General features: G+C 40.4%; 2 protein-coding genes across 4 annotated transcripts in view; one reads left to right on the forward strand and one right to left on the reverse strand.

The window, feature by feature from the left end:
• The window catches only part of ttc6 (tetratricopeptide repeat domain 6), a 228,555-nt gene that overhangs the window by 185,190 nt on the left and 15,689 nt on the right, over positions 1–27,676 (forward strand). Inside the window, exons 26-29 of the mRNA XM_043698490.2 lie at positions 4,862–4,935; positions 8,136–8,346; positions 10,534–10,686; positions 13,867–14,037. Coding sequence (XP_043554425.2) covers positions 4,862–4,935; positions 8,136–8,346; positions 10,534–10,686; positions 13,867–14,037 — 609 coding nt within the window. The remainder of the gene's footprint in view (positions 1–4,861; positions 4,936–8,135; positions 8,347–10,533; positions 10,687–13,866; positions 14,038–27,676) is intronic.
• The window catches only part of LOC122553687 (uncharacterized), a 258,177-nt gene continuing 244,630 nt past the window's right edge, over positions 14,130–27,676 (reverse strand). For all 3 annotated transcript variants that reach the window (XM_087989944.1, XM_087989943.1, XM_087989942.1), the window contains exons 3-4: positions 15,668–16,359; positions 14,130–15,151 (exon numbers count right to left, since the gene is read on the reverse strand). In XM_087989944.1, the coding sequence (XP_087846070.1) occupies positions 15,065–15,151; positions 15,668–16,359 (779 nt within the window). In that variant the 3' untranslated portion in view covers positions 14,130–15,064. The remainder of the gene's footprint in view (positions 15,152–15,667; positions 16,360–27,676) is intronic.

The following is a 27,676-nucleotide window of genomic DNA, read 5'->3' on the forward strand; positions in this document are numbered from 1 at the left end:
CAAGGGGACATAAATTTAAGGTGAAGGGTGGAAGGTATAGGGGAGATGTCAGGAGTGGGTTCTTTACCCAGAGAGTGGTGGGGGCATGGAATGCGCTGCCTGTGGGAGTGGTAGAGTCAGAATCTTTGGTGACCTTTAAGCGGCAATTGGATAGGTACATGGATGGGTGCTTAAGCTAGGACAAGTGTTCGGCACAACATCGTGGGCCGAAGGGCCTGTTCTGTGCTGTATTGTTCTATGTTCTATGTTCTATGAGGCAGCGCCGATACAGTCATCGATGTAGCAGAGGAAAAGGTGGGGAGTGGTGCCAGTGTAGCTGCGGATGATGGACTGTTCCACATATCCTACGAAGAGGCAGGCATAGCTGGGGCCCATGCGGGTGCCCATGGCTACTCCTTTGGTTTGGAGGAAGTGGGAGGATTGGAAAGAGAAGTTGTTCAGGGTGAGGACCAGTTCAGTCAGTCGAAGGAGGGTGTCAGTGGAAGGGTACTGGTTGGTACGGCGGGAAAGGAAGAAGCGGAGGGCTTTGAGTTCTTCGTGATGGGGGATGGAGGTGTACAGGGACTGGATGTCCATGGTGAAGATAAGGCATTGGGGACCGGGAAAGCGAGAATCATGGAGGAGGTGGAGGGCATGGGTAGTGTCCCGAACGTAGGTGGGGAGTTCTTGGACTAAGGGGGACAGGACCGTGTCAAGGTATGCAGAGATGAGTTCGGTGGGGCAGGAGCAGGCTGAGACAATGAGTTGGCTGGGGCAGTCAGGTTTGTGGATTTTGGGCAAGAGGTAGAAATGGGCGGTGCGGGGTTGTGGAACTATGAGGTTGGAGGTGGTGGATGGGAGATCCCCTGAGGTTATGGATGGTCTGGGAGATGATGGTTTGGTGGTGGGAGTTGGGGTTATGGTCAAGGGGGCAGTAGGAGGAGGTGTCCGCGAGCTGGCGTTTAGCCTCAGCGGTGTAAAGGTCGGTGTGCCAAACTACTACCACGCCTCCCTTGTCTGCCGGTTTGATAGTGAGGTTGGGGTTGGAATGGAGGGAGTGGAGGGCTGCACGTTCCGAGGGTGAGAGGTTGGAGTGGGTGAGAGGGGTGGAGAGGTTGAGGCGGTTAATGTCGCGGCGGCAGTTGGCTATGAAGAGATCGAGGGCAGGTAAGAGGCCAGCATGGGGTGTCTAGGTGGATGGGGTGTGTTGGAGGCAGGAGAAGGGGTCATCAGAGGGTGGGCGAGAATCCTGGTTGAAGTAGTAGGCGCGGAGGCGAAGGTGGCGTAATTAATGGTAGTTAGGCTCAAATATCATATCATACGAATCAATTTCCTCACCTACCATCCTTTGCACTTACATCCTCCATACCAAATCACCTATCCACTGTGGCAGACCACAAGACCCATGCTGACAGGAAATTAAATAATGTTTTAGTGTACTGAAAACAACAAATGCTGGAGATCACAGTGGGTCAGTTAGCAATCATGGAGAGAGAACAAGCTAATATTTCAAGTTTAGATGACTCTTCATTAGAGCTGGTGAAGTGTGGAGCATTTATACTATAGTTTCCATGTCCAAAACAGCGTTGTTGACATTACTTGCTTCGTCCATGATTGTGGTTTTCCACTCATTGTGGTTGACAGGGCCTTCAACCCCATTCGACCTGTCCCTTCCCATCACTCACAGCAGTGTGATTGGGTCCCCCTTGTCCTCCAGCCTTCGCATTCAAAATGTTCATTCTCCACCATTTCAGACAACTCCAGCAGAATGTCATCACTAAACACATCTTCCCGTCACTCCCCCATTTGCGTTTCGCAGAGATTGTTCCCTCTGGGACACCCTAGTCCATTGCACCACCACCAACACCAGCCTGTCTCCCTATGGCACCTCCCCATGTAACCACAAAAGGTGCAACACCTGCCCCTTCATGTCCTCTCTGTTCACCGTCCAAGGGCCTAAACTGACTTTCCAAGTGAGGCAGCATTTCTCCTGTACCTCCTCCAGTCTTGTGTATTGTATTCACTGCACTCCATGTGGCCTACTGTACATTGGAGAAACCAAACACAGATTGGTGACCGCTTTGTGGAACACCTCTGGTCTGTGTGCAAGCATGACCCCGACCTTACTGTAGCCGGCCATTTTAACACAGTGTCCTGCTCGCACGGCCACATTGTCTGTCCTCAGCGTGCTGCAGCCAGTGAATCACAGCGCAAACTAGAGGAGCAACATCTCAACTTCAGATTAGGCACTTTACAACTTTCTGGACTTAATATTGAGTTCAACATCTTTAAATTGTGAATTATTTCTTCCCTTCATTTTAGCATGTTATCACGTCCTCCCCACCAGTTCCTGTCCTTTCATGTCGGCAGGAGATGTACCATTGTTTTGTCATTCTCACATGCTAATCACTTAATCTGAGCTGTCAACATCTTTTCTCCACTAGCACTCTACACCGACAACCTCCATAATGTTCCCTCCCCGCCCCCCCACCCCCGCTATGCATAAACACTGTCCCTTCCACACTTCACTTCAGCTCTGATGAAGAGTCATCTAGACTTGAAACGTTAGTTGCTGTCTCTTCATGTATGCTTATTGACCTGCTGTGATTTCCAGCATTTGTCGTTTTCACTAGATTCCAACATCTGCAGTAATTTGTTCCTAACGTTGTTAGTGTATACTGATTAATTGACTGTTTAAAGGAAAACATTTATTGATTTTTTTAAAACAATCCTCAATCCCTACATATATTCTGCTTATAATAATCAGTTCTTTCTTTAAAAAACAAACCGTTGTATTCATAGCCGTACATTGAAGACTGTTGACTAGGTGCATTTAATCAAATAGAGAACATAAATGCACACATCCCATCATGACGCTAGGTTGTGAAATCAATAATGCAGTACAAATCCTAGGTTTGTCTTCAAGCTTATGTCAATGGAGTACAATAGAAATCATGTTTGCTTTAATTTGAAGGCAGCTGGTTTCTTTTATTTTAAACACTAAGTAATTTAAATGCCTTGACAACTTGACAGATTTCAAATTTTTACATTGCTTTCATGTGTTCATATTTACATGTAATGAGTGCACAGGATACTTCACCTCTCCCCAAAAGTGTCCTGACTTATGAGGGCCCCTTCCAAAAGGTATTCTACCTCTCCAAAGAACTCCAGTAAATTGAAATCTTCTTTAGTTTAAAGCCACAAGACATGTTTTGGACATCCGGCTTGTGAAAATTGTATCTGACTGAGATAACTGCACTTTCACATGTGCACAAAAACAAAAAACAGTGATTGCTGCAGATCTGGCAGCATCTATGGAAAAAGGAGGGGTGATCTTTTTGAACCTAACATGACTAACACAACAGAAGCTAACATAAGAGAGTTGGCAGTTCATGTTACGGTTGTATAAGACTTTGGTTTGACCACATTTGGAATACTGCATACAGTTCTGGTCGCCACAATGCTAAAAGGATGTGGATGTTTTGGAGAGGGTGCAGAGGAGGTTCACCAGGATGTTGCCTGATATGGAGGGTGGTAGCTATGAGGAGAAGTTGAGTAGATTAGGATTGTTTTCATTGAAAAGAAGGAAGTTGAGGGGTGACCTGATTGAGGCCTACAAAATCATGAGAGGTGTAGACAGGGTGGATAGCAAGAAACCTTTTCCCAGAGTAGAGGACTCAATTACTAGGGATCGTGAGTTCAAAGTGAGAAGGGAAAAGTTTATGGGAGATACATGTGGAAAGCTCTTCACGCATAGGATGGTAGGTGCATGGATTGCGTTGCCAGTGGAGGTGGTAGGGGTGGGAACGATAGCATCATTTAAGATGTATCTAGACAGGTACATGAATGGGCAGGGAGCAACTGGATACAGATCCTTAGAAAATAGACGATAGATTTCGATAGAGGATATGGATTGGCACAGGCTTGGAGGACCGAAGGCCCTGTTCCTGTGCTGTAATGCTCTTTGTTCTTTGTCTCCTAAGAACTCTTCTTTGTGTAGTTGTTTCTGTCAACAGGTGTGTGCAAATTACAACCCACCCTTCTTTCTCTCCCATGCCCCTCACACCAATGGAAATGGTGGGTGCTTGTTTTGGGTTGGTCTTCCCGAATCACGGCTTTGGTGTCATTTTGAGTAAGCTGCGATCTCGCTGCTGCTTTGAGAGAGTTCATACCCAAGTTGTAATGAAATAGCTGGGAAGGGCAAGAGTCAATGCCAAGTTCCTGAGAACACTTCCAGCTGTCACTTGCTTCCATTCACATCCCTTTATGAGTAAAGGTATAATTCTGCACTTCTGATTTACCTCATCCCTCTCAATTTCCCCTCCCTCAATGGCTTCTCCAGACCTATCTCAGACTGCTGTTGGAAATTTATACCCTTTTTTATAACAAACTGGCTGAGCCTTGCAGTTTAATGATTTAATTTAAACGGGACTGAAGGCCAATATAGAGTGTGCCTCAGTGTCCGACGTGTGTGTGTAACAAAAAGGATAATGTTTCAATGTATAAATAAGTGTGATCACATCAAGACAATACTTGGTTATTTTATATAGTTTAGCACATTAGTTGAGTAATGTTTAGTTGCTTTGATTTTAATTTATTTGTTTTGTAAAACTTTATATCTTATTGCAGGAATCCTGTAAGTTCATTATTGGAAATTCCAATTTTCAGTCCTGACAAAGTTCATGACAATATTTTTATATTGTTGTCAGTTATCCCAAGTTATTTGTAATTAGATGAACAAATATAAACAAGTCTATAATTTTGTCCAATGAAAGCAACAGACTGCCCAACAGCTCATTTTAATGAGGAGTTATCCTTTATTTCTGAATTGTATTCAGTCAGTTGACTACAACATTAATGACTTTGTGCTTTTCACTTGCAGGACTTTAAAGCAGCAAATGCAGCAGAACCAGAAAATGCTTACATTCATCATGCTGTAGCTATCTGCTGTCATAAGTAAGTCATAAGAGAAAACGTTAAACAGCTATTTGTGACATTTCTGAGATTTGCAAAATTAATAGTATGAGCTTGGGACAACCCACTGGAAACTGAGGAAAATACCAAGAATTTGTCTAACTGTGTAGTATGTGTCAAGAATGTGAAAATGTTTGCCCCCCCCCAAAAAGCAGAAAAAAACTTACTTTCCCTACAAGCTGAATATTGGTGAAAGACAGAATGTCTTGCTCATTTTGGTGATTTGCTGGTGTTCTGTAACATAGCCATTCAAGGAGACTGGACCTTGAAAAGGATGAGTCCTCAAAGAACAGTTTATGGGGAGAAAAGGATTAATTTCAAATTCATTCCCTAACTTTTTCCAAACATACAATCTCATTCCCACTATCGAGTTTTGAAAATCAGCCAAACCTCATTGATGACCCCAATAACTTTATACTGAATATTACTACAGAATACATTTTAATTCAATCTTAATTTCCATTCAAGGAACATTAGACATTTTGTTTCTAACAGATGACACTTGTTGAATACACTGGGAGTTGAAAAGGCCCTTAATGTGATCACATTGTGTTATGGTATTCAGCTACCACCAGAGATGCAACTGAAGGCAGAATTGAGGAGTTGCAGGGGCAATGGAGGAGAAACAGAACTATTAGCAGGTTGTTGGTTTCCAGACACCATTCTGGACTGGTCCACTTTGTTGGGGTAGAGTTGGTGATGGTGGTGATCTGCAGCACTCTGATCCATTAAGTAGGCTACCTGACAATATTGATGAGTTTATGAAGGGCATGTCCTGATTTTCATGGATGTGCATAAGCTCATGGGATAGAAAACTGAATGGATATACTTGGATGTATTAATTGGTTAGAAGTAGTCCTTCCATTCATAGACCAGACATTTGGCCTTCAAGAGCTACCAGGAGACCTAATGACCAGCTTCACTGCTGGGACAACAGACAGTCCTGTGGAGAGGAAGAGGTAGGTTCCCAATTACAAGTTGGTCATGAGGTCTCACTGCTGCCAGACTAGCAGAACCTGTGAGGGAGTAGAGCAGCCAGGATTGAAAAAATAAGGAGAGAAGGGTAATCATGGAGCATAAAGCCATGATTTGAGTAGAGGACCTCAAATTGACATACCATGCGGTTTTTCAAGTTGTGACTGGATTGATTGGCTGGTTCCCTATGAATGTCTTGCACTCTTTGATGATTTTCTGTGTACTACATAACATAGCCCTTCAAGAGGGCTGGACCTTGAAGACGATGAGGCCCTTAAAAGGTGACAGTTTACTGAAGGAAAAGGATGAGCAAGACTTAGAAGAGTAAAAGGAAACGGAGAGTGAAAATTCAGAACATAGAGGCAGCCTGTCTCCACAGAGAGGTGGCCAGGTTTTACACAGGACTCAAGGATTTGTTCAGGTTGCTGTAAACACAGGGATCACCAGGCCCAGCCACAATGAGTGATTCCTACTGACTCTCAAGGAATGGCATGTGTGGAATTTACTGTGTGCTGCCACTGCCAACACTTCCATTGAAATTGGGGAGCAGCTTGCAGCATGTATAATCCTATTAACATTGAAGGATGGACATCTACCCAAAGATTTCACAACTGTTAACGAAGCCTTGCTCTCCATGGTCACTTTGTGCCTCTTGCCTTATTAACACAGGGGAGCTCAAAACTTGACTTCAAATGTTAATATTAACATGCTACTCAGAACAGTGCAGAGTTACAGAAAGACACGGCAGTGATCAACCTGACATGGTAGCCTCCACTCGAAGGAGGTAAAAGCAGCTTTCTCACTTGTCTGTTCTCAGTAGTTCTCACCACAAAGCTACCAGTGATAGCATTTCATTGCAGGCATAGCTGTTGCCATTTGGCCTTGCTGCATAGATGCTCCTTCAGTAGAGGAGCCAGTGAAGCCCAGGATGAGGATAGAGCTGGGCATACATATTCACAGACTGTGAAATACTAGGAGACTTGCACTATTTGGACATTCTTGGGATGGATAAGGGTTTTAGCGTGCGATTTCTTAGAAACTAAACTCAACAGTTTAATGTGTGCTGCAAGTCACCTACTTAGTTCTGAAAGTGAATTGACATCAGAGAAACAGCCAAACAAAACTTACAGAGGAGGTAAGAGATAGCATTTATTGGCTTAATTACCAAAATACACAAAAAAAATTGGCTTTGAGAGCATTGGAGACCCCTATATGAATGCTTACCCGGCAACCTTCTCCCCATTTAAGAGTTCTACAGATCCTGGAGTCAAAAAGGAAAACAGCCAAAAGCAAGTAAACTATTCTGAAAGCCTGTTCTCAGTAGAAATCCATGGGAAGCTGATAGAATTTCCAAATCCAGTATTTCAGTCAACCTAGTAAGACCTAAAATAATGGACTGTGACCAGATCTGAAACTTCAATCCAAGTTGGTTGGAAACAGAGCTGGATGTCTATCATCACTATACAATTGGCAATGATTCAGCATCATTGGATGTGATGAGAGTGGACAGGATGTGATGGAACTTCTATCGTTTCTTTAGTCTGGACCCTTGGCCCAGACAGACAGATTATGTTTTCCTTCTTTTATCCTCTCTCATTTGTGAGAAGAGAGTTAAAAGTGTAAAGGCACCTTCAGATTAGATTACTTACAGTGTGGAAACAGGCCCTTTGGCCCAACAAGTCCACACCGACCCACCAAAGCGCAACCCACCCAGACCCATTCCCCTACATTTACCCCTTTACCTAACACTATGGGCAATTTAGCATGGCTAATTCACCTAACCTGCACATTTTTGAACTGTGGGAGGAAACCAGAGCACCCGGAGAGTGTGCAAACTCCACACAGTCAGTCGCCTGAGGCAGGAATTGAACCCAAGTCTCTGGCGCTGTGAGGCAGCAGTGCTAACCACTGTGCCACCCACTTTTTGTGGAAATGAAATACAGACAGTTGTTATAAGTAAACTGATCACAACCACATTATGCTGCCTGGGCAAAATGAAAATCTAGCTCCGTATCCAATACAAAAAGGTAAAAAGCCTTGATTATGGCTGTGTGGTATTAACTAAGAATTAAAAGCCTTCTGTTTTTGGAATAAAGATTTAAAGTGCTACTCAATTTAACAAGTTCATTGAATCCTTAAGTATAAATAATAGAATGTATCAGATTACAAAGAATGAGCAATGTTTTATTATTTGCTTTGTGTTTAAGACTTCAATATTTAGAAGATGCTGTAAACAGTTTCAGTCAAGCATTGAAATTGGACCCATTTTTTGTGGACGCATATAATGGACGTGGAAACGTGTACATGGATTCTGCTCACACAGCTGGAATAAAGCAAGCACAAAAAGATTTTGTGCAAGCACTTCATTTAAATCCCAAATGTGTGAAAGCTAGACTCAACCTAGGATACAACTTTCAGGTAAGGAGGTTCTTGGTGATTTATTATTTAAATATTAATGTTCTAAAGTTGTATTTAAGTAACATTTTCTAGAACTCCATTATTGCATTTACAAAGCACCTTTGCATATTTTTCAGAGAGGTATGAAGAAATATATAGATGTTAAATGAAGATAAGAGATATGGGGAGGGGGGGGGGGGGGTTTGTCAACAAAAGATAATCAAAGTGGTGAGTTTTAAAAGGAGAGTGTAAAAGTGGAAGAGAGGCCAAGAGGCATAAAATCCAAAAGAACTCTTCAGTGTGAAATTTAAGTGTCGTAAAGTAAAAAGATGGGATGCCTTTCGAAAGATTGTAGCTGGAAGGAAGATTGCAGAGATTGTAATGAGGTTGCTTTTAAATCTTCCTGTTGAAGTAAAAATTTACTCAACATTTCCAGATCAGATTGTGAACATTGCAAAAGATTTGTGTTTCACACAATGACTACTATTACCTTGGTGAAAGCAATAAATTAAAAATTGCAAAGATATTGACATGACTTTGATATCCGAGAGAAAGGATTTGCTAAACCAATTATGAATTGCTAAGAAAACAATTTAGTACTGTAGAGTCATAGAGATGTCCAGCACGGAAACAGACCATTCGGTCCAACTCGTTCATGCTGACCAGATATCCCAACCCAATCTATCCCACCTGCCAACACCTGGTCCATATCCCTCAAACCCTTCCTATTCAAATACTCATCCAGATGCCTTTTAAATGTTGCAATTGTACTAGCCTCCACCACTTCCTCTGGCAGCTTAATCCATATACATACCACCCACTGCATGAAAATGTTTCCCCTTACGTCTCTTTTGTTTCTTTTCCCTCCCACCCTAAACCTATGCCCTCTAGTTCTGGACACACCCACCAGGGAGAAAAAACCTTGTCTATTTATCGTATCCCCCTCATGATTTTATAAACCTCTAAAATGATCACTGCTCAGCCTCCTACACTCCAGGGAAAACAGCCCCAGCCTATTCAACCTCTCCCTATCGCTCAAATCCTCCAACCCTGGCAACATCCTTCTAAATCTTTTCTGAACCCTCTCAAGCTTCAGAACATCCCTTCAATAGGAAAGATGACCAGAATTGCACGCAATATTCCAAAAGTGGCCTAACCAATGTCCTGTACAGCCACAACATGACCTCCCAACTCCTGTACTCAATACTCTGACCAATAAAGGAAAGCATGCGAAACCCCTTCTTCACTATCCTACCTACCTGCAGCTCCAGTTTCAAGGAGCTATGAACCAGCACTCCAAGATTTCTTTGTTCAATAACACTCCCTAGGACCTTACCATTAAGTGTATAAGTCCTGCTAAAATTTGATTTCCCAAAATGCAGCACCTCGCATTTATCTAAATTAAACTCCATCTGCCACTTCTCAGCCCATTGGCCCATCTAACCAAGATCCTGTTGTAATCTGACGTAACCTTCTTCGCTGTCCACTACACCTCCAATTTTGGTGTCATCTGCAAACTTATTAACTATATCTCTTATGCTCACATCCAAATCATTTATATAAATAACGAAATGTAGTGGACCCAGCACCGATCCTTGTGGCACTCCAATGGTCACAGTCCTCCAGTCTGAAAAACAACCCTCCACCACCAACCTCTTGTCTTCTACCTTTGAGCCAGCTCTGTACCCAAATGGCTAGTTCTCCCTGTATTCCATAAGATCTAACCTTGCTGACCAGTCTTCCATGGGGAACCTTGTTGAACACCTTACTGACGTCCATATAGATCACATCTACCGCTCTGCCCTTATCAATCCTCTTTGTTAATTCTTCAAAAAACTCAATCAAGTTTGTGAGAAATGATTTCCTATGCACAAAGCCATGTTGACAATCCCTAATCAGTCCTTGCCTTTCCAAATACATGTGCATCCTGTCCCTCAGGATTCCCTCCAATAACTTGCCCACCACCGATGTCAGGCTCACTGGTCTATAGTTCCCTGGCTTGTCCTTTGTTTTACATTTATAGATGTTCCAAAATGAGAAGTTACACCTTACGATTTCTAATTTCACTTCCATGTGCAAATGCAATTTTAAAATACCTCAACTCTAAACAAAACACTCAAATATATAACAAATACAAATTGAAAATCAATGTTTTTTTATTTTTAAGATGGTGATTGCCTTAAATGAAGTTAAACTTTTCCCTTTCAGGTTCTGGGAAAATTTCAGAAAGCGTGGAATCAGTTTACAATTACAATTGATATTGATCCAATGTTTCATGATGCTTATGAAGGTCGAGCAGTGATTAATCTACAAATGAACAATACGTTTGCAGCATTTCAGGACATCAATGCTGCATTGAAGGTAGACATAAGAATATTGCTTGAAGACACACATCTCCAATATAGCACAATTTGAAAAGGATGATTTTTCAAAGGGAATTTTGCATTAAATTGTTGGAGTCTGTTAAGGAAGTTTTAACAAAATAAATTTAGAAAAGCACAGTATAATTAGAATAAGTCAGCATGATTTTATGTAAGGGAAATCCTGTTCAATAAGTAAAGAGTTCTTTTTTGAGGATGTAATGAATAGCGTTGATCGAAGGGAACCAGTAGCTGTCGTATAGTTAGATATCCAAAAGACATTCTATAGAAGTGTCACACATAACAGAAGAGCTCATGGAATTGAGTGTGATGATATTATATCTAGATAAAGAATGGGAATAAATTGGGCATTTTCAAGTTGGCAGGCTGTGACTGGTGTGGTGCTGCAAAGATCAGTTTGAGATCTCAAAAACCTAAATCTTACACTATTGAGTCATAAATTAATCACCCTGTCTCTTTGGAGACTCTCTCGGACTCTGAGTGAAGACATTTCTCCTCATTCCTTCTTTTCCTCCACCAGTGAGCTGTCCTTTTCAATGACCTCACCAATGTAAGGCTCACATCCTTGAGCATTATGGAGAGCAGAGCAGATCATCACAATTGCAGAGTTCCTAATAGGAAGGTATTGCAGCCAGCATCTGAGCAGTTCTTACACCTGACCCAGTGCTTTCAGACCAATCAGTTGTGAATCTGATTTGTTGCCCAGCCTTAGTGAAGAGGGTGTCTGTCACATGGGTTATATTCATAGAATATTGATAGAGTCCCTACAGTGTGGAAACAGGCCATTAGGCCTAACAAGTCCACACCAATGATCAAGAGCACCCATCCAGACCCATTCCACTAACCTATTACTCTACGTTTACCCCTGAATAATGCACTTAACACACACATCGCCGAACACTATGGGCAATTTAACTTGGCCAATTCACCTAACCTGCACATCTTTGGATTGTGGGAGGAAACCAGAATACCTGGAGAAAACCCACGCAGACACAGGGAGAATGTGCAAACTCCACACAGACAGTTGCCCAACGCTGGAATTGAACACGTGTCCCTGGCACTGTGAGGCAGCAGTGCTAACCATTGAGCCATTGTGCTGCCCATTGTGTCAGTGGTGGGGGGAGGTGGATGGTTGGATGGAGGCAGCACAGTTTTATATATAAAATTAGTGTACTGTTGCTTGCAAGATGCCGCAGAGATTCACACTCGTAAGGACACAGATGTTTGTGACCATTTGCTTAGAGTCCGTTTCCTTCACCATTTGCTTAGAGTCCATTTTCTTCATCCTTACACAATTCTCCTCTGTAAATTAGATTGCATGCTGGGGATAATTTGCCATTCTTCATATCTCTTGCCCCTCTTCTGACTTTCTGATGCCCAACTGTCTGCTCTCCTTCTACCAATCACCATGGATTTCTGAGGCAAAAGCACCTATTTCCAGCTGCAGGCTTCCTCATACTTAGATGTAGCTAAAACACCCTGGCTTTGACACCTGGTCTGAAATAGATAGTGCAGGCTGCCTATGGAAAACTCAAACCTGAGACGGGCCTTTAACAAGCCCTTAATGTCCCGTTTAAATGATCACATTTGCATGCCTCCTATCCACATCGCTGGAATCCAGACCTTTTTTCTGCATTTAGCCCAAGGCAGTCAGGAGCTAAGTGATCCTGGAGGAACCCAAACCAACCCAAACCTCAGTGAACATATTATTTCTTTGTAAGTGTTACCCGATAGCACCAACGATCCCTTCCATTTCTTTGCTGATGATGGAGAGTATACTGAGATGACAATAAGTTGGGTTGGATCTGTCCTGCTCTTTGTCCATAAGGTTTACCTGGACAATCTTCCACATCGCCAGGTAGATGTCAGTGTGGGACACGAGACATCCAGATGCATGATGCCATTGTCATTTTTCTCAAGTGCACACCTCCATTCTCATCAGACACAGACCCAAAAATCTAAGTCTGTCTTAACTGCAGAACTAATTAATACTTATTTAATTGATCAGTAAAGAGGATATCTCTGTGCACGTTGGCCCAAGTGTGGTTGGATCCACCACCACAAAGCAGTGTAAGAATGTAAACAATCCAAGTATCCACATACATTATCAGAGACTGCATTGGGATACTACTGCAATTTTGATAGGACAGAAATAAAGAATCAGAACAGCTGCCCAGAGATTAGGGGCTACAGGAAGTAAACCATATAAATTGGAAAAGTATCACTTACTAAAGTTTATTACAATATTTAAAATAGGCATGCACGTTTGAAGGAAATAAATTTTTGCTGCAAAGAAGGTTACTCTAACAATTCTGTCACAGAAGAGGTGGGATGGTTAACACTGGTTGCAATATAGAGCAGAATGTATGTGTCCTACACCTGCACACATACACACACAACATGGGTGCTGGGGTATAAATAAACACTACCTTTGTTAGGTGGTAGTGTGGGGATTAAAGAGAAAACAAAAACCAGGAGATTAGAACCTCCTCAAAAAAAATAGAGCAGGATGCACAGACTTTGAGTAAGATACTATTGCAATATTACAAAACAGGAACGCATTAAGATTCTTGTTGCATGCAAATCAAATTAATTGGTTTGTCATTGACATGATCTGTGGGATTACCTAATACTAAAGGTAACTGTTGATGTATTGATGTTGCTTATATCCAATTAGTTTCCTGCTTCAGCAAACGGGTTGTTTTTACTCTTTCACATTTATATCTGGAGCAATTGGTTTTTATTCATTCTGAATTAATGTATTGTTGCTGCAGTTTCAACTAACTGTTTAGTTTCTTGGAGAAAAATTTGCTTTTTTAGAAAATAAAGGGGAGAAAGGAGTCTGTATAATTGTGCTAATCACTTACATCACTACTGTTACAATAACAATTTTCTTCTTCTTTGTATTGCATAATTGAATATAGAACCTTGGGTCAGTTCAGCTCTACATGTTAGCCAATCAAAGCACAAATAAAGGCTTGGGCAGCTAATTCATTACTGACCATTAGTAAATATTGGACCTTATTTGGTTTGCTTCTCAAAGATGTAGGGCACCCAATTTTGCTGAGTGTTGTAGCTATACTACTAATTATCATTAATACAAAAAATATCATGCTGAATAAATTAGCACTGTAAAATAAGCATATCTTATTTCTTACAGATCTGTAAATCTGCAAAGTTGTTTACAAACCGTGGAGTGATCAACCAGTTCACAGGAGATCTAACCAATGCTATGAGAGACTATCAGAAAGCTGTATCTCTCGATCCCACCTATTCACTGGCTTATTTTAATGCAGCCAACCTTTACTTTTGCAACAGACAATTTGCACAGGTACTGCACTTTCCCCCCCCACAATATTTAAAAAACTTCAATGTATTAAATCCACTTTGCAATTGCTGAATAATGTTGATCTCTATTTTCACTGTTCATAAAGATTTAAATCGATTTCAGTATAGATTAAAACACAATTATAGTATTTCTGAATGAATAATTTTACTGCCGTATCAGAAAAAGTACATTGTAAAGCAGTGGGTGAGGAAAATTATACAAAGTAGATAATTGCTTGCATTGCCATTTTTTAAATTAGTGAAATTACTAAAGTTTATTACAATATTTAAAATAGGCATGCATGTTTGAAGGAAATAATTTTTTGCTGCAAAGAAGGTTAGTAAGATTAATTAGTGAAATCGTACATCCTCATTTTTTTCTTAATAACCGTCTCTTATTCATACATGCATTTATTTTGTGTCCAGCTTTCAAATATGTGAAGCGTAATCCATATTGAATGGGTATGAATCCACTATAGCAACTTGTATAAGATCTGATGGTTAGAACAGCTCTGAAATACCACCTTGTAAATTACCAGGCATCAAATGGGTTTACCCATCTTGTGAAATGGTTACCAATCTTAATTCAGGTTGCAGGTTTAAAGGGACTTACAACAACTTCGAAAAGGAATAGCTGCTGAATATTCTAATTTATCAATTTCTAAGTCTCACAAAAGGAAAAATAGTAATAATTGTTCTGCATCATTTAGAGCAATGGAAATTTCTTAACTGTTGAACTACAACTAATTTCTAATGTCTAACTATACTTTGCTGAAGACCTTGTATTATTCAATTGTATAGTAAATGCAATAAATTCAATTGGATATCATTCTTTGCCTTTTCCCAGAACCTCATGTTCATGATATCAAAAAAGACATTAACCATTAAACAGAACACTTTCCCATTTTAGGAAACCCGAACTGATACAAGGTATCTTCAGGTCAAATGCAGCACAGGCAGAGTTCATCATTTTAACAAAATACAAACATGCATCTGCTATATCTTTTGAAACATGTACACCTTCTGCACAGTTAGTCAATTTCTACAAGTAGTTCATGCTTTGTGGCTTCTTCAATGCTGGTTAGCTGGCGAATTGTCCATTCTTTTATCCGAATTTGCTGGAAGATAGTAAGGAGAGATGTTTTACACTCAGTCCCATGTAATTTTGAAAGCCTCTGCAAAAAGAGCTGTTGCATAACTAAGTTTAGCGAGACAATGAATAATAATTCTATTTGGTTAGCAATAGTGAGAGTATCTATTGCCTGTATGATGAGCATGCAAGATGCTTGTTTCTCCATTATGAAATTTTGTCTGATGTTCACTTCAAAGTCCTTCCACTGGCTTAGGTTTGGAGACAGAGCCAAATTGTTGGAATAATTTAAACCTGAAGAGAAATTGAGCCCAGTTATGAATTTGTGCTTTTTTTGTTGGAAAAAGGTAAATTTGCAGAATTGAGATGAGCAGTTATGAAGACTGTTAGATTAACTTTCATGTTGGAATCAAAAAGCACATTTAAATAAAGTGTTACTAAAAGTCAATTTGTTCAGCAATTCTCCCACACATCTTGTTGTATGTAAATTAGATTTCAAAATCAAATCTTGCGTGAACAATTTATAAAAAAACTCTGAACATACCTGTTCAATAGGCATTTTTTTCTTCCTATACTTTCTCTTTTTGCGAATAGATTTCCGAACATTATTTAGGTCAATGGCAGGAGATTTCGGAGAAAGAAGCCTGGATTGGTCTTTAATGATTTCCTCAATACTTTTCTTACTGAACAGTTTGGGAGATGTTGGTATTGGTTGGTCATCTTCAACAGCAATTTCTTCAACTGGAGAGTCACCTGTGGCATTTGCAATACCGGACTTGTGAATCTGTTCAGTTTCTGATAAAGCCATATTTTGATGGCTTTCTTCAAGGATCGTTGAGAGATTTGCTCCTTTAGAATATGTAGATTTGCTTGACATAACTGTGTTCCATTGTTTAGCTCCTGTTTTATAACTGACACTGTTTATAATCATGAGCTTCTGAGTATTCTCAGGACTTGAAGAAATTTTCTCAAAGCTTTCATCATTGGGGTTTACAAATTTAGATATGGGAGAGATGGTTGGTATCCCAGACTTGAACAAGACTGATTCATAAAGCATTTTCTGTGTTTCAAAGCTATCATGTTCTATTCTGGATAGCTCTATATTCTTTCCCACAAAGTTATCTCTGTTTTCAAAGGAGAATTCAGGCGTGCTACATTTTACAGAGGATGAAAGTCCAGTTGTCAGTAGCTCCACATTTATAAAAGGTATTTCTTCGTCAGACATACTGTTGATCCCTAAGGACAGAGCACAAAAGAGTTGATTTCAAAAGGGAAGCAAAACATATGGGCCTGAATTTCCAGACCCCATTGACTATGGTTCATGCTTTTGGGTAAAATACTGCAAACTCTGCTGCTCTTACTAGGTACCATCAGGCATATGATTTACAGGCTGACAAACAACCTATTGGGTCATATCATGAACACACCTTCCATGGCCAATACATCTGAGCGGGAATTAAACCTGGAGTTTCTGGACTAGAGATACAGATGTTCCCATTGCTCCACAAGACCACCTATCATCTTCACTCCATTAAAACAGTACCAATGATGAAAGTCTTTTCAAACAATGAAACCAAAGTTTTATTCAGTACCTCACAATAACAGCCAGACAATCTCCTTTGATCTGTTGGGATCAAACTGTTGGAATTGTTGTAGGTTCTGAAAAGCAACCAAACATCAATAATTGCATAATGGTCGTCTTCAGGATAATGTCAAGAAACAGGTATTGTAACTGCTAGATCAGATTGTTTTTTTTAAAATCTCCTCACTGGATACAGGCAGCTTTAAAAGTTTTAAAATGCTAGGGGTTTAAGTAGCTTCACAGTCCTATAGACCTTTGCCAGTCTTCAATCTAAATATTTGTCACTCTATGACTGCAACTTAAAGACTTTTCTGCTGCAAAATACCAGTATTCAAAAAGGTCCAACTGAATTTGGATTTCCCTCATATATGAATCACATCTTGCACTGACTGGTTAATATGTGAATTGATTGTCTCCACAACTCTGCAGAAATAGTGCCAAAAGTTGGAACTAAAAAACAACTTTTCACAAAATTATTTTTTCACAAAAAAATCTAAATAACCAAACTCCATCTTTCTAACCCTTTAGGAGTACACTAGTTTCTTGTGAGAAGAAGTTTAATTTTTGTTCATTCAGGTGATATGACCTCCATTGAGTGTATGGCTATCCCCAGTTGCCCTTGAGAAATTAGTGGCGAGCTGCCTCCTTGAACTGCTGCAGTCCATTTGATGTATCTAATCAAAAATGCTATTAGGACCAAATTCTGATACTCACTCACTCCCTAATGACAATAAAGGAATGATAGTATATTTCCAAATGAAATGGTGATGGCATGGGGAAGAACATACAGGTGGTGGTGTTCCCATGCATCTATTGCCCTTCTCCTTGAAGATTGTAGTGGTCGTGGGTTTGGAAAATGCTGTCAAAGGTACCTAGATGAATTTCACTACATCTTGTAGATGGTGCATATTGCTGTCCATCAGTGGTGGATGGAGTGAATGTTTATGTATGTGGTGCTACTCAAATGAGCTGCTTTTTCCTGGATGGTGTCAATGTTGGAGCTACACTCATCTGAGTAAGTGGGTAGTGTTCCATTGTTACTTGTAGATGGTGGAAAGGCTTTGGAGTTCAGGAAGTGAGATACCTACTGCAGGATTCCTTACCTCTGGTTTGTTTTTGTCATTACAGCATAGGAGCAGGCTCTTAAGCCCACTATTTGTGTTGACCTGGATGCCATTCTAAACTAATCTCATCTGCCTGCACATGGTCCTTATTCCTCTATTCTCTGCCTGTCCATGTAACTGTCTAAATGCATCTTAAATGTTGCTGTCATGCCTGCTTCTACAACTCCCCAGCAGCACTTTCAAGACAACTACAACCTTCTTATGTAAAAAAAAACTTGCCTCACACATCTCCTTTAAACTTTGCCCTTTTCACCTTAAAGCTATAACCTATTGTATTTGAAATTTCTTCTGTGAGAACTATTCATCCTATCCATGCTTCTCAATTTTATATGTTTTTAATCAGGTCACCCTTCAGCCTCTGAAACTCTAGAAAAAACAATCCAAGTTTGATCAACCCCTCCTTAAAACTGGTCTGCTCCAATCCATGCAACATCCTGGTAAACCTCTTTTGCACCCTCTCCAAGGCCTGCACATTATTCCTATATTGTATTGACTAGAACGGCTAACAATGCTCCAAATAAGCCTAACTAAAGTCTTCTATAGCTTCAACATGACTTGCCAACTTTAATATTCAATGCCCTGACTGAAGGCAAGTCCTCCTTTACCACCTTATCCACTTATATTGCCACCTTTGGGGAGCTACAGACTTTCAGGGAGCTATGCATCCTAAGATCCTTCTGTATATTAGTGCTCTGAAGGGTCCAGTCATATACTGTGTATTTTCCTCTTGCATTTGACCCTCCAAAAAGCACCGCCCCACACTTCCAATTAAACTCCACCCAACTTTCCAACTCATCTATGTATTGCTATATCCTTTGACAGCCTTCCTCACAATCCACAAATCCACTAATTTTCACATCGCCTGCAAATTTACTAATCAAACCATCTATATTTTCATCCAAATCATTTATATACATTACAAACAGAGGTCGGAGAACTGATCCACACAGAATACCACTGGTCACGAACCTCCAGTCAGAAATACACACCTCCACAACTATCCCCTGTCTTCAAACCAATTTTATATCCAACTTAGCAACTCATCCCATAAGACTTGATCTTCTGGACCAGCCTACTGTGAGGGCTCTTGTCAAATGCTTTAGTAAAGTCCATGTAGACAAGATTCACTGACCTGTCCTCAATCATCTTTGTCACTTCCTCAAAACACTCAGTCAAATTTGAGAAGTAAGGCCTCCACACATATAAAAGTTATTCTGACTGTCCTGAATAAATCCATTCTTTTCCAAATGCAAGTAAATCCTATTCCTAAGAATTTTCTGCAAACTTTCCCTACCACTGATAGAATGCCTACTAGCCTATATTTTCCTGGATTATCTTTGTTGCCCTTCTTAAACAAAGGAACAATGTTGGCTATTCTCTAGCCTATGGCTAAAAAGGATACAAAGATCTCTATTAAGGCCGGAGAAATCTCCTCCCTTGCTAGATCCTATCAGACCCTGGGGACTTATTTACCTCAATGACTTTGTTAAGTCTCTCATCTTTTAGAATGACCACATTGGTTTCAGCTCTTTCATTTGTAAATCACAAAACTTTTAAAAAAAAATTACGTTCTCCAGTGCACTTTAACAATTGGTGTCATGTTGGCCCAGGTAAAGTATTGAAGGTGTTAACTGCCAGTGAGGCTGTCTGTGCCACAATGGTCAGACTGATTCTAATCTAAAAAACGGATTTACAGTATCTTACACGGATTCATGCAGTTTTTGAGCAAAGTAAAATGTACAAATTTTACTGCAAGTACAAATTAACCCTACAAACTTATACGTGTCTGCATGTGGCTATGTGTGTGTTTGGGGTGGGGGGGGGGGGGGGGGGGGGGGGAGAAGGGAAGAGCGGTTATGGTGTCTATGAGAGGGTGTGTATATGTGTGTGAGTGTGAGTGTTAAGGGCTTTAAGTCTATGAGAGGGTGTGTGTGGGGTCCATCTGTCTGTATGTTTGTGTGTAGTGCAATGGGGTCACCTGTAGTGTGACGTGAACCCAAGGTCCCGGTTGAGGCCATCACCACGTTGAGAATGTAACTTTTAGAAAAAGTTTTGCGATTAACATATGAAAGAACTGAAACCAACATGGTCATTCTAAAAGATGAGAGACTTAACAAACAATCCAGTTCTTTTTCAATATATAATTTCAGTTACATCACATTGTAAACTTTTGCTATAACTTCTGTGTCTTACAATCTTATTCTCCACAACCACCTGATGAAGGAACAGCACTCCAAAAGCTAGTTCTTCCAAATAAACCTGTTGGACTATAACCTGGTGTTGTGTGATTTTTAACTATTTACCAAGGACATTTCATGGCCCTTTTTCTATTTTTAGCGGTCCTAATTTCTTGTTTCATGTTCTTTCCTGCATCCTTTATATTCCTCAAGAGTCTTGTCTGAGTTCAGTTTCCTAAGCCTTACATATGCTTCTTTCCCCTATATGGCCAGTCAAGTTCAGTTCTGGTTAGTGGGATACCCTAGGATGTTGATTGTGAAGATTCAGTAATGGTGATGCCATTGAACATCAAGGACACAATGACTGGATTCTCCCTTGTTAGAAAAGGATAATAGCCAAGCATATGCATGGCTTTGGTATTACTATTTGTCAGCTGAAGTCTGGATATTTTCCAAATCTTCCTAAGTTTGGACACAGATTCAGATTCAGAGGAGTCACAAATATACAATGTTCAGCACCAATCAAAATCAGCAAACATCACCATTCTGAGCTTATGATGGAGAGATCATGATGAAGCAGGTAAAGGTGGTCAGGTCTTGGACACTACCCTGAGGAACTCAAGCAGAGATAACCTGGAGTTGAGATGATTGGCCTCCAACGACTACAACTATCTTCTTTTGTATGACACCAAAGGGTTTACCATCTGATTCCATAATTGGCCTTCTCCATAATCGATTCTATTTTTACTCGGGATCCTGGTTGTCACACTCAGGCAAATGTGCCCTTATGCCAAAGGTGGTCATTCTCATTTCTCCTCTGGAGTTCTGACCATGTTTGACCCAAGCTATAAATGAGGTAAAGAGCAGAATGGTCTGGGCAGAACCCAAACTAGGCATCATTAAGCAGGTCAGTGCTGCTGATAGCACTGTCAAGGTGGTAATTGGCCAGCTTAATATTTCCTGTTCTGTCTGTGTGTGCAAGGTCTATCTGGGCAATTTTCCAAATTGCTAGATAGGTGCCCGTGTTGTATATATACTGGAACTGGATACGGTAAGGTCCAGAGCATGTCTTTACCACTATATTTGGAATGTTGTCAGGGCCCATCATTTGCAGCCAGCTCTTGATGTCAAATAGACTGAACCTAATAATTTGTTGAAGACTGGCATCAGTGGTGCAGGCAATCTCAGGGAGAGGCTGAGATGGTTATCCATGTATAATTTCACAGTGCAAATTGTTTTAAATGCTTCAGCCTTATTCATTTGCATAGCTATGTTTGGCCTTCTCCATAATTGAAGATAGCAATAATTGTGGGGCCTCCTCCTCCAGTGAATTGTTTAATTGTCCATCCCCCATTCATATATGAACATGGCAGGACCATAGAGCTTATAGCTAATCCATTGGTTGTGGAATTGCTTAACTCTGTATATCAGTATACTATTTGGCATGTAAATAGTCTGGTTTTGTAGCTTCACCAGGTTGACACCTCATTTTGTGTAGGTCTGGTGTTGTTCCTGGCATTTTCATTTGCTCACTGCATTGAACCAGGATTGATTCCCTGGTTTGATGGTACAGATAATTGTAGATTGGGAGATATGCTAGGTATGTAGTTTTAGACTGTGTTGAAGTGTGATTCTGCAGATGGTCTGCAGTACCTCTTGGATGCCTGGTTCAAACTCAATCCCCTAAGCACAATGGTAGCACGCACAACATGGAGGATATCCTCAGTGTGAAGACAAGAGCTTGGCTTCATTCAGACAGTGCAGTGGTCACTGCTGCCATATGGTCACAGATAGATGATGGATCAGTAGCAGGCAGAATGGTGAGGCTTTCCCTCAACACATGCTGCAGTTTCAATCTGGTAGTTCTTTCCTTTAGCACTTGACTAATTCAGTCTGTAATGGTACTGCCCATCCACCCACTGTTGATAACGAATACGAAGTCTCCCATTTTTACAATATTCTGAACCTTTGCCACCCTCACTGCTTCTTCCAAGTGGTGTTCAACATGGATAAGTATTGATTCATCAGCAAGGAGGTTTTCTTGCCATATGTTTGACTGGATATCATGAAGTCTCGTGGCATCAAGAGTCAATGTTGACTATGTTGTACACTAACTGCCACCCCTTCTGCTGGGTCTGTGCTACAGTGGGATAAGATGTAGACAAAGGCTGTTACTTAACAAGTCTGTGAGACACACTCCCAAGTTTGGTACTGATGTCTGGACGTTAGTAAGGAGGACTCTGCAGAGCCAATAGGGTCACCCATTTGCATTGTTATTTCCTAGGCATAGGTTGATGCCACATTTTGAGAATGCTACATTTGGAGGTTTTACTTGTGGAATTACTGCCTATCAAGTTGCAAACAACGAATTAAATTCTAATCATCTTTGCACCAATAATCCATTCCAAACTACATTTCTTATTTCAATTTTTGCACAAGAATTGGAGACATAATAACAGCAACATTTACAACAGTTGAGCACTAAGCTTTAAATCCACATTTATATTTGTTACTATGTTTGAGTGCAACCTATTTAAAGTGAGACCTGCACAAGGCTGCCAATTGAAGAGTAACATCAGGCTCAGTTCCCAGATTGAGCATCTGGATTTACAACATACAAATTTCAGAACTATTTAACTGACTCATATTTGAAATGTTTGTTTTTTTAAAAAAATATGTTTACAATGTTTTAACAATATCAAAACATTGATGAAGATACAATGACAGAAACTATGACAAATTTACATTCAAAAGGACATATTTATACCTCTTACATGTACAGCTTTGTAAAATCTCCAAAGATTATGTAGAAAGATTTAGTTTATCCCACAGATTACAACTAAAATACAATGATATAAACAAGTTAAGGTACTCTCAGAATATAACTGAGCAAAGCAAAGATACATTAACTTGCTGTTAACATCTTACCCGTTTAGTTCACAACTGAAGCACAACCTACCTTAAGCAAATCCTAGCATGACATCTACTTAGATAAGATAACGATGAGTTAACAAAGTCCACCTGTATTTCAAATGTTGATCATTAGGGAGTCCCTTGCAAATAAATCATTGTTATAAAGCTTAATTATTTTCAAAGCCAAAAGTAAGCAGCTAATTTACAACCAATAAACAATTAATAATAAAGTATCAAATTTCACCGGGATAAGAGTGAACATGAATCATTTAGTATTAGAAACTTTGACACCTTGGCATATTTTATATATGTCTTTAAAATTGTCATCTGTTTTAATATCCAGGCCAGCTGAATGTCAAATGACTGATGGAAGTTAATTCATAGCATTGTGAGGATATTCATTTCAGCAGAAAGAATGGGGAGAGGCATTAGAGACTTATTGAAACAATTCTAATCAATGTGTAGGGATAGAGAGGCTGTCTTGTGGTGCAGTGACCATGTTCCTACTTCTGAACTGGAGGTCTGGGTTCCAACCTTACCACTTCAGAGATGTATCATAGAATATCCAGACTGATCTGGATTTTATGCACAAAAGTTTTTCCAAGGGACAGGACATACTGATAACATGGTTAACAAAGAATGTAGGATCTTTTGGAAGCAAAAAGAAAGAATATTTTCCATATAGCAATCAGTAATGACTTGGAACTCATTGCTTATGCAAGTGCTGAAAGCTGAAATGATGAATGATTTCAAAAGAAAATTGGATGGGCACTTAAAAGAAATAAACTTGCTGGGCTAAGATGATAGATATGGGAGAATGGCACTGATTGAATTGCTTGACAGAGCTTTGGAAATTTGACGGGCCAAACAGTCTGCCTCAATGACATAATAACCCTGTGAGTATAATTCCCAAGATGTTCATTATGTTCCTGAGCTACTCAACATTAAAGTGTAATCATTTAATATGGAGGTTTTATAATCCTTGTTGAGCCCAATTTGAATATAATAAATAATTTGTTTCAACAGTTGAAATGAAGATGATTAATGATTAAGCATTGCCAATTTTCTCTTAATTAGTAGGTTTTCTTCATGTTACGTTGCAAGGTATAATTTTGAAGGTAATTTTGTGGAACAGCTGTATAATTTTGGTCCTTGTTAATAAATTGAAGCTCTTCACAATCAGTTACCATGTAGTGTATGAATGATAATAGCACTTGGACACATAGTTTGTTTTATGTAATGTTCCCCAGCTGCTTCGCAGTAATGGAAACTCAATTTGAAATCAGATGGGTTAGCTGTGCTCAGATGGTGGGACCACTGCCTCTGAATCACAAAATTCCAAGCTTCTGTCCCATTTCAGGGCTTGAGCGTAAAAATAAAGGCCGCTCCTGTGCAATATCTAGAGGACATTGCACTGTTGTGGGTGCCATGTTTCTGACAAGAGATAAGAACCCATCTATCTGGATATAAATACCCCAAGATATTGTTATGAAGAAGAGCAGGGGAGTTATCCTCACTGTCTTGAACAATAGTTATCTTCCAATCAACATCATACAAAACAAAAAATGTAGTTATTATCATACCACTGATTATAGTGGGTTGCTGAGTGCACTTGCTACATTACAACAGTGACTATACTTCAAAAAATCTCATTGGCAGTAAGTCAGATTGGTTGACAGGACTAAATGGAGGGACTTCCTTCCACTGCGGGGAATGGAGGTCCCACTATCACCTTGTTAACATCAACTGTAGCATAAAAGAGTGGAGGCATGGGGATCTTGTGGCAGTGTCCTTACCTCTGAGTCCTGGGTTCAAGTCCCACCTGTTCCCAAGATATGTGCTACTATTTGTGAGCAGCTTGTTTAGGGTAAATAAATACAACCCCAAGGGGAAAAGATAGTTTTTTTTTAAAAAATGTAATCCTGAGAAATTAACATACTGGTTTCCCATTTTGAAGGAGAAAAGACAAATTATACCAGTATGTCTCATTCACCAGTTCTAATGTTTTTTTCTTTAGGGGAGGGGTGGGTTGAATATGGAGGAAACAGAATTTGGAAATTGCGGGGTGGGGGGGAGGACTCCACTATTTCATCTGAGTCCCTCTTTATCCCGATTAAACACAGCTCTGAAGATGGGAAGGAATGTATTATTGCACCAAGATCAGCTGGGAGTCTGGTTTGTGTCATCAGACAAATGCCCTATAATCATTACTTGTACTCTGGGTCGGAAATTTCAATGTCCACCACCAAGAGTGGCTTGGCAGCAGTGCTACTAATCAAGCTGATCGGGTCCTAAAGAACATAGCTGCTAGAAAGGGTCTGCGGCAAGTAGTGAGGGAACCAACAAGAATGAAAAACATACTTGACCTCACCTTTACCAATCTGCCAACTGCAGATGCATCTGTCCATTACAGTATCAGTAAGAGTGATCACTACACAGTTCTTTTGAAGATGAAGTCCAGCCTTCACATTGAGAATAACCTTCATCATGTTGTGTGGACTATCACCATGCTAAATAGGTCAGACTTCAAACAGGTTTAGCAACTCAACCCTGGACATCCATGTGGTTTTGTGGGCCATCAACAGCAGCAAAATTATACTCTAGCACAATCTGTATGGCCCAGCATATCCCCATTCAATCGTTTCCATCTAGCCAGGGATCAACCCTGGTTCAATGAAGAGTGCAGGATAGCATGTTAGAAGCAGCATCAGGAAAACTGGAAGATGAGGTGCCAACCTGATGAAGCCACCAAACAGGACTACTTGCATGACAAACAACATAAACAGGTAGTGATAGACATAGCTAAATGATCCCACAACCATTAGATCAGTTCTAAGCTCTGCAGTCCTGCAACATCCAGTCATGAATGGTAGTGGATGATTAAGCAATTCACTGGAGGAGGACACTCCACAAATATCCCCATCCTCAATGATGGAAGAGCCCAACACATCAGTGTAAAAGGTAAGGCTGAAACTTTCACAGCAATCTTCAGCCAGAAATGCTGAATGAATGATCCATCTCGATGTACCCCAGTGTTCACCAGCATTACAGATACCAGTCTTCAGCCAGTTTGATTCACTCCACATGATATCAAGAAATGATTGGAGCCACTGGATACTGCAAAGGCTACGGGTGCTGACAATATTCAGGCAAGAGTACTGAAGACTTCTGCTCTAGAACTTGCCGTTCCACTAATCAAACTGTTCCTGTACAGCTACAACACTTGTATCTACCTGACAATATGGAAAACTGCCCCAGTATGTCCTAGACATAAAACGTAGGACAACCAACCCAGTTAATTAGTAGACTCTCAATCATCAGTAAATTGATGGAAGAGGTCATCAACAGTGCTATCAAACAGCACCTGCTCAGCAAGAACCTGCTCAGTGACACTCAGTTTGGGTTCTGCCAGCGCCACTCAGCTCCTAACCTCATTATTTGATTAGATTAGATTAGATTCCCTACAGAATGGAAACAGGCCCTTCTGTCCAACAAGTCCACACCGACCCTCCGAAGAGTAACCCACCCAGACCCATTCCCCTACATTTACCCCTGACTAATGCATCTAACACTATGAGATAAAAACAATGACTGCAGATGCTGGAAACTAGATTCTGGATTAGTGGTGCTGGAAGAGCACAGCAGTTCAGGCAGCATCCGAGGAGCAGCGAAATGGACTTTCGGGCAAAAGCAAGGGCTTTTGCCTGAAACGTCGATTTCGCTGCTCCTTGGATGCTGCCTGAACTGATGTGCTCTTCCAGCACCACTAATCCAGCATCTAACACTATGGGCAATTTAGCATGGCCAATTCACCTAACCTCAGTTCAAACATGGACAAAAGAGCTGAATTCCAGAGGTGAGAAGAGAGCGACAGCCCTTGATAGCCAGGCTGCATTTGACCAAGTGTGGGATCAAGAAGTCCCAGCACACCTAGAATCAATCGGTATCAGGGGGTAAACTCTCTGGTGGTTGAAATAATACCCATAGCATGTGGACTGTAGCAGTTCCAGAAGGCACCTTACCACCACCTTCTCAAGGGCAACTAGGGACTGGCAGTAAAGGCTGACCAACCAGCAATGCCCACATCCCACAAATAAATAATAAGAGTGTAACCTATTGTGGAATGTCAATTACTGAGATTGAATCTTTTACAATAAGAAATCTTGAGACACTAGAATATTTAACTATTTTCCATCAATGCAGACTTCAAAGCTTACAATTCCTGTAATGTTTAAAAACCTTTGATTGGAGATCATTTTATATTTGCAAAGCATTAAGTAGTATGATGCAATTTATGTTAAAACAAAAATGTAATTACATTGCTCAAATTTGATGGCATTTCAATTAAATTGACATGTTCCGCTTCAATCAGAGTTTCCTGTCTAGAAATCAAGTTAGAGCGTTTTTAAAACACAGGATGAGAAATGCTGAGGGGAAAGAATTACTCCAATTAAAATGAGCCCAATTTTCTGAACCCTGGTAAAATCAGGTTTGTACTAGTCCCAATCTTGGGCTTGTTCTTATGGGAGAGAATTTGAATGGTTTTTCTCTTGTTAGCTGCACTTCCTATTTTATCAGTATTGAAGGGAAGTTTGATCTCTTGACTAGAGAAACAAAATTTTTGGCATTGAAGAAGTGTTCACAGCAGAGTATAAAAAGAAAAAATATAGCAATAATAGAAAATTGCCTCATGTACAATTTGCTCCAATGGTTTACTACCTACATAACAAATGATAAACATTGTCACAACGGTAGCT

The sequence above is a fragment of the Chiloscyllium plagiosum genome, unplaced genomic scaffold (assembly GCF_037043375.1).
Source record: "Chiloscyllium plagiosum isolate Xiang-an unplaced genomic scaffold, Cpla_swu_hap1 HiC_scaffold_8, whole genome shotgun sequence".
NCBI lineage: Eukaryota > Metazoa > Chordata > Chondrichthyes > Orectolobiformes > Hemiscylliidae > Chiloscyllium > Chiloscyllium plagiosum.